Raw genomic sequence first — 8181 nt, forward strand, 5'->3', positions numbered from 1 at the left:
GACGGCCTGCAGCTGGGCCCGCTTGAGCAGCGCGTCCGTCTTCTCGGCGTGGCTCCCGACGGTGAGCGAAGCGAGAGCGGAGGTCTGCTGCAGCTGCGAGTAGGCGGCGTCGTCGGTTCTGCTGCTGCTGCGAGGAGCGGAGGGCCGATCTGCTGCTGCTGCGAGGAGGGTCTGCTGCTGCTGCGAGGAGGGCCGCGTCGTCGGTGAAGCAACGGCCAAGGAGAAGCCGGGGAGGGGGAGATGGCACCGGCGTGGCGCCGCACACGCACAGTTGGTCAAAAAGCTTGTGCTTTCTGACCACTGTTGTAATAAGCAGAGAGAAGTCCCTGGTGCAAGTCAGGGTTATTTGGCTAGGTATTTCAAGAATGCAGTTTATAGAAATCCTAAATTCACAAGTAAAGACATGCAAGGCCATGTGAAGGAGCACCTCAAGCTACATGTGAGTCTTCACAAGTGTAAGAGGGCAAAGAAAGACATCATTAATAACCTAGAGGGCAGCTATAAAGAAGAGTTTAATAGGTTGTGTGCCTACATTGAAAAAGTGAAAGAAGTCATGCCTGGAACAAAGATGGAACTTTCTTTATCTGTTGAGCAATTACAGAACAGAAGAAGAGTTTTTAAGAGGCTATTTGTGATGTTGGGGCCTTTGAAACTTAATTGGTTGGGGGGCTGTAGGAGGATCATATGTCTTGATGGCTACCATTTAAAGGGGGTTACCTTTGGGTGCCTTTTAACTGCTGTGGGCAAAGAGGGCAATGATGGAATTGTACCTATAGCATGGGCAGTAGTTAACAAGGAGAACAAGAATAATTGGACATGGTTTATGAGGTGTTTGAAACAAGAATTACAGCTAGAGGAAGGGGAGCAGATCACAATGATGTCTGACATGCAGAAGGTATGCTTACTCCATATGCTGAGCACAGGTGGTGTGCACGGCATATATATGCCAACTGGAGTAAAAAGTGGAGAGGAGAGGAAATGAAAAAGAGATTCTGGATTGCAGCTTGAGCTCGTTTGATGAAGAGTTCAAACTTAATATGGCAAAGCTGAGATCCATAAACAAAAAGGCAGCAGATGAGCTTTTACACTATCCGCAACAACACTGGTGTAGGGCCTATCAAAGCACTAGATGCTCAACTCATATGGTAGACAACAACTGCTCTGAATCTTTTAATTCTAGTATAAGTGATGCTAGGCATAAACCTATTATCAGCATGTTAGAAGATATTAGGTTGTTGGCTATGCAAAGAATTAGAGATAGGAAAGTTGCTTTGCAAAGTTGGAAAACTGACTGGGCACCTAATGCAATGAAAATGTTTGAGGCTAACAAAACTGATTCAGTTGATTGTCATGTGGTGTGGAATGGTGAGTATGGATATGAGGTTTCTGATGGTGAAGACAGACACATAGTCTTTGTGGATACAAAGACATGTACATGTAGGGCATGGGAACTAACTGGTATGCCATGTTCCCATGCCATTGCTGCTTTTTTTTCAAGCAAGATGGATCCTTTACTTGCCATGAGTCAGTGGTACCATAGGGATAGCTATGCCATATGCACACTCCATCCAACCATTACCTGGAGTTAAGTTTTGGAATGTGAAAGAAGAGGATGCAATAGAACCACCCCCTGTTGAAAAGAAGATAGGAAGGCCTAAGAAGAATAGGGTGAGGACACCTAATGAGCCGAAACATAGGCACAAGCTTTCAAGGGTGGGAAAGGCACAACATTGCAGCCTGTGTGGAAGTGAAACTCATAAGAAAAACTCATGCTCACTGAACCCTAAGAAGGTACTGCAATCTTCCATGTAGTATATATTTGGCTAACAAATATGCTTTGTGTATATGTTACTTACTTCTATTAAATATGTAGGTAGACCAAAATGCAGAGGCTTCTACCTCATCTAAGCCTAAAAGAAAAGCAGCAGCTGGACTTGGACTTTATGTCAATTTGGAAACTGGAAAACAAGTACTCAATGTAAGATACACTAACTGATGAGAACTTTACACATATTTATTTCACTTAACTACACTATTAAGATTGTATTCTTTGTTACAGCCCGGAGGATCCCAATCAGTAGTTATCAATGAGGGTACACAAAGAGAAAGTGAACCAAATGTGAAGTTTCCCATACCCAATGAGAGAGAGCTCAGAAGGGAAAAAAAATGGAAAAGATGAAGAGAGTCCCAACATCAGCTGGTGAGAGCTCGAAGATGAAGACGGCTGCATCAAAGCGTTTGAAGGCTCCAAAAGTTCAAACTGAAGTCCAGCCACCAATGCTCAGAAGGTCTCCTAGGAAACTAAATGTTATTTCTACTGTTGGATCCACAACAGGCAGTTGAACACTTAAATTTCTAGTGTTTTGGATTGTTAAGCAAACAACAACCTCTATTTTTTGAACGTTGTTCAGCCAACAAACAACAACAGTGTTTTGAAGTGAATTCTGTTTTTGACATGTCATAACCATGAAACTTTGTTTGAAGGGTTTGATGTATGAATGAAGTTTCTCTTTTCAAATTACAATCTGCCTTTGCCTTTTATGTTTAAATCATGCTATGAATCTTATTTACAACTTTTGTCTGCCCATTAACTATGGAAAACGGGATAGAAATATTGGAAGGAAGATAAACAAAAAACTAACAGGAAGATACATATGGAAAACAGAATACTTCATTGCATAACAAACCAAGCAAGATACATATGTTCATCAAGCTAGAATATGGCAGGAAGATAAACAAAAACTAACAACACCACCATTAAATCCATTACATCAACCAACCAAGCTATTTTGAACCATTATGCCACAACTAAATACAAGAACACCAACCAAGATACAATCAAAATGCTAGAAATAAATCTATTTCTGCTTCTAGCTCTTTTTGATTCTTCTTTCAAACCTTCAATCATGTTCCAAAAAAAACCAATTTCAGCTTCAACATCAATGTGGGTGGCTGATTTTTCATCAACGTTTGTGAGCTTCAAGTTGTCTTTCTTCAACACATTTATCACTTCCCTAGCTCTCTCACACATCGGTTCATCGTGTCATTCGAAAAATTTACAATTTTTTGTCTACAAACAAGAAACAAAGTTTTCCAATGACAGTTGCAGCCACAATTAAAATGACAAACAAATATGCTGTCAAAAAACCACCATTACCTTCCAATTTTTGCACCCATAGAACCTTCTTCCCGGATTTTCTTCGATCCATGACGTGCTTATCTGGGCTTTCATTTTCTTGCCTTTAATCAAACAAAAACAATGCACGACATTACCCTCATACTCGTTCTCCCTCTGCCGCCGATCCCTTGAGGAGATGGATGCACAACTTGAGTTCAAACTCATGGTAAGAGGTCGACTACTAACAACAAGGAGAAACCCTAACCTATTGCGAAGAATTCTGGACTATATCTCTCAATTTCGTAAATCCTAATCGACAATTAGGGTTTTTTCTCTCTGAAAAATGCCCAAATTAAAGGGCCGTTACAAATCGTTATAAGTGGGCCCCAAAAACGCGAATAAAAAAAAATAATTAACTAACGTTGACTAACGGCGTCAGGTCAGAGGGGCCAATTTGTGCGCTTTTTTGAACTTTAGGGGTTTAGTTGCACACACAGTGAGTAAGGGGAGCAAAACGCTATAAGGGCCTCCACTTAAGGAGCCTATCTGCACCTTAACCCTTTTAATATTGAAGTCACGTTATAGTGTTTTTTTTTGTTAAAGTGCAGATATGCCCTTGTAGTATAGGCCCTTATAGCGTATTGCTCCTCATACTCATTGTGTGTGCTAATAGGCCCCCAAAGTCCGAAAAATCGATCAATTAAACCCGTTTGACTAATGGCTGTTAGTCAAACGTTAGTCAATGTTTTTTTTAACCCCAATTTCTTTCTTCTTTCAATTTCTACCCCCAATTCCAATTTAGTCACTCCTACATCTTCCTTAGCCTCTCTTATCTTCCGGCGAAAATTGCAGAATCCGGCACACCACATCGTACCCCAACCGTTGCCTCTCCGCTGCGAGCCACCTTCCGGCGGAAATTGCAGAAGTCACTCCCTCTTCCCGCTGGAAACCTGTCGGCAGTTCCACACCATCGATAGGGAGCTCTACGCCTCCCTCACTCGCTCTCTCCGTCGCAGCCCGACCGAGTCGGTCCAAGTCCTCTCCTTCCTCATGTGGCTCGAGAAGGAGTGCGCCGACTCCACCCATCAAGCGCGTCTCCTCCCTCCTGCCACTCCTCATCAACGCTGTAGCCGATGGGGCCGCCCTGCATCAGGTGCGTCGAGAGCGACGACTTTCTCGCTGGAGGCGGGGTCAAGCTCTTGTTCGAGCTCCTCAGCTTCCTGCCAGCGTCAACCTCCGGTTCCTCCACGACAACCGCATCGATGTGCTTCGAGGTGTCGCAAAGATCATGAACACCGTCTGCTAGCGCACCTTCGGCGACCTCTTCCATCGCGATGTAAACTCGGACGTGACGGTAGCGCTGAATTTCTAGAGAGAAGTGACCAACGGCCTCGTCGCCTCCGAAAGAGAAGAGATGCCGAGGGAGATATTGACAGTGGCTGAATTGGAATTGAGGGTAAAAATTTGGGGTAAAAATTGAAAGAAGAAAGAAATTGGGGGTTAAAAAGAAAATTACTAACGTTTGACTAACAGCAGTTAGTCAAACGGATTTAATTGATCGATTTTTCGGACTTTGAGGGCCTATTTGGACACACAGTGAGTATGAGGAGCAATACGCTATAAGGGCTTATACTATTGGGGTCTATCTGCACCTTAACCTTTTTTTTAAATCATATTAGCTAATTTCAAAGCTCTTCAATTTAAAAGTATTGTTTTTAAAGTAGAATTTAAATTAATTTAATATAAATTTATAGATAAATAATTAATTATATCATCTTAAAAATTATATTTTAGATATGGTTTAAATTTATTAAATCTTTAATTATGTTTGTATTGTTTTTTATATTTATTTGTATTAACATATCTACTATTACTATTTTTAATTAAATATTATATTAGATTTACATTTACTATATATTAAGCATCGAAATGGCTCATTGAAAAATTATTAATTGGAGAATCAGTATTGATACTATTTAAAAATAAAAAAATAAATTGAACTGCTTAATTTTATATTAGCAAGTCTATTTAAATTTAAAAAGATCATGTATATTATTTAAAAATGAATGATAATTATATCATGTTCAACCCCTATTTTTCCACTAATCGAATGATAAAAAAATATATATTTGTTTGTAAAGCAACACAAATTAAAATTTAAATGCATATAAAGATAAATATTGTCATATTTATTCAAATTACTTGGCACATATAAACTTACAACTCATCAATAACACCATTATTGAAATAATCTATATATAATAATCCCTCCGTCCCAACGAAAGAGGTGCGCTTCTTTTCGCCACGAGATTTAAGGAGAATAAGATTATAGTGTAAAAATGTGTAAAGGTGTGTGGAGACACATTGTTTGTAGTGTAAAATTATTACCAAAAAAGAAAATTGTAGTAGCCCGTTCTTTTATTTATGATTAAGACCAGTAATGCGATAATTATTATTGCATCTTTCAGTAATTGAAAAGCCCAGTAATTATTTATATTTAGAATTCAACTAGGATTCTAAATTATATGTATTCTTTGCCTATTACTATTTTAGTTATGCTTGTTAGCTTCGCGTGAGAGAATCGGGATATTGAGCCAGTTAATAATTTATATTTTTTTTTTTTTTTAATCTATAACTGACTTAGCAAAGTCAACTTAAAGTGATTATTTTATATGCGATAGAGATTTTATTTCTATTAGTTACTTGAAAGTCATGATTTAGTTCCGACTAATGAGAACGAGTTCAATTAGTTATTTAATTCGTAGAGATGTTATATCGAAGCATAGTTATTCAGCAAAATCTAGAACCAATTTTATAGATATACGATGATACAAAGAAATTAGATTTTCAGATACAACTTTACACAATGACTGTAGGGAATTATTTACATCACCACTATTCTCTACTTACAATCAAAACCTATCACTATCACTATCACAAAACAGTACAGCTACATACCTACAAGCATGCGGGAGAGAAAAATGAGAGAAGCTGTCAATCATACAAGCATGCGGGAGAGAAAAATGAGAGAAACTGTCAATCAGCCGCAACTCTACCTATTCTCTCTCAAGGCTTTCACATGGCATAGATGACTAGATACTCAAGTATAACTACCAAATTCACGCCTGTAACAATTCAGCTGCAAACTTCCTTCTTGAATTTTCAACCTGCATTCAGAATGAAAGCAATCCACAGTTTATTTCAGTTCCTATCCTCTGGATTCAACAACAGCAGCAGCCAACCATGCACCAAACATTCGCAAAGCATTCAAGGTATTCATTGAGCTCCATATACTACTTTCCCATCATACATACTCTACACTTAAGCACGATAAACAAACTACTATGGCTAGTTTTACCCACTGCATAATCGAATTATAGAAATGCTAGAACTCAATAGAAATATGAACTGGGTTTACAACAAACTTTGAGTTTCGTTCACAATAGAGTATTAAGAATGAACTTAGCTTTCATTAAGGAGGGGAGGCTGCCCTGTTTCGCCGAACCGAGGAGCATCGTCGGAGGCAGAGCTATGCTGCTTGTCGGGCGAGATCAGGGGAGAACCCGGCGACGACGACGGTGAGGCTCTCGCCGAATCACAGAGCGGCGACGCCTTGTGGAAAGAGAAGCTAGGGCTCAATTCTTTTGAGTTGTGAAATTTCGTCTGCCTCACCATCGCCCGGAAGAGCAACGACAGCGGTTCGCGGTGCCTTCACCCAGCACCGACAGCTACGGAGGGAGCCGACCTCGTCGGACCTCAGAATGGCGACAGAAGCAACCTCGCTCGCTGGTTTTCCGGTGACGGCGGTGGAGGCGATTTCTGATCCAGGAAATTAGGGCTCACCTCCTTTCTACCTCGCATCTGTGAAGTGAGAGGAGGGACGCCAGTTTTCAGGAGATGAACGACGCCGCTCCCAGGCGGCGATCTCTCGCCGGAATTCCAGAGCCGCGGAGGCGCGACTGATTTTATGAAAACAAGAGCGGCAACCTTGTTTGTGAGCAGAGGAACTAAGATCGAAGAAAAGAGTGAGGGACAAGGCTGAGTTCAGCCGAAATTTTGAGAGGAGAGATCGAAGGATGAGAGGGCGGCCTCGTCGGCCTCGCCGGAACCGAGCACGAGAGAGAGGGGCAGATTGAGAGGGAGAAGGAGGGGGAGACCATGTCTGATGTTGAGAGAGAAGGCGGGACGACAACTCAGCGAGGCGGTTGACACCGGTCTCGCCGGCGCCTGACCCCGCCAGTAACAGGTCGAGAGAGAGGGAGAGATCGGTTGAGGAGAAAAGGGAGGACTTTGATTTTCATTGAGAGAGAGAGACAGAACCGAGAGATTTGGGGGGGGAGAAAAATGTTGTTGGGCTTTTATTTTTGTTATTTTTGTTGTTGGGCTAAAGATTGGGCTTTTTCATTTTAATTTCTTTGGGCTTTTATTTTATTTTATCTTGGGCTGAAGTTTAAATTAATTAGAATGGGCTGGGGATTTATTCATTGGGCCATGCATCATTTAATTGAGTCCAATCGTTTATTCAGTAATTGGGCCGATTTTATTCACTGTTCGGGCCTCGTATTTTATTCCGTTGGGCCGCCTCATATATGTTCTATGGGCCGTCCAGATTTATTTTTTTCATTTGAGCCAATTATTTAATTCACACATTTGAGCTCAAAATTATTAATATTGTTATTTGGAGCCCCTCATTATTTTATTTGGCTGACCATTTATTAATTGGGCTGAAATTAAATGGAGATGGGCCGATCTGCTTCAATTTTTTGAGTGGGCCGATTTCTTTTGTATCAATTGAGCCCAAGTTTTATTAAAGTAGAGTTGGCCATTTGATGAAGTAGTTTCTAGACCCATTTAATAATTGGATTGCCCTATTTTTTAAGTCCGATTAAAGGATTAGTTTGGATAAATCAATTAATTGTATTAATTTAGAACGAGGTTATTAATTAGTAAGGGGGTTAGTATACCCTAAGACGAGCGGATTAATTAAGATTAATTATCCGATTTCATAAGACGAGCTTAATCCTATAGTTTGGATTATTATTTGAAATTCTCGAATTAGAATA

General features: G+C 40.4%; 1 protein-coding gene across 1 annotated transcript; it reads left to right on the forward strand.

Moving 5' to 3' along the window:
* Positions 1-1037: 1037 nt before the first annotated feature.
* LOC131026000 (uncharacterized) lies at positions 1038-2179 on the forward strand. Its single transcript, XM_057955781.1, has 4 exons — positions 1038-1458; positions 1541-1791; positions 1874-1978; positions 2060-2179. The coding sequence occupies exons 1-4, from the start codon at positions 1038-1040 to the stop codon at positions 2177-2179; spliced, it is 897 nt and encodes a 298-aa protein (XP_057811764.1).
* The last annotated feature ends 6002 nt before the right edge of the window (positions 2180-8181 follow it).

The sequence above is a fragment of the Salvia miltiorrhiza genome, chromosome 5 (assembly GCF_028751815.1).
Source record: "Salvia miltiorrhiza cultivar Shanhuang (shh) chromosome 5, IMPLAD_Smil_shh, whole genome shotgun sequence".
Classification (NCBI taxonomy): domain Eukaryota; kingdom Viridiplantae; phylum Streptophyta; class Magnoliopsida; order Lamiales; family Lamiaceae; genus Salvia; species Salvia miltiorrhiza.

What these genes read in the sequence shown, in the direction of transcription:
- LOC131026000 (XM_057955781.1), top strand. Translation starts at nt 1,038, where the DNA reads ATGGCAAAGCTGAGATCCATAAACAAAAAGGCAGCAGATGAGCTTTTA. An exon ending in GCTCACTGAACCCTAAGAAG is followed by an intron (nt 1,792 to 1,873) that starts GTACTGCAATCT and finishes TTAAATATGTAG; the next exon opens with GTAGACCAAAATGCAGAGGC. An exon ending in CTGGAAAACAAGTACTCAAT is followed by an intron (nt 1,979 to 2,059) that starts GTAAGATACACT and finishes TCTTTGTTACAG; the next exon opens with CCCGGAGGATCCCAATCAGT.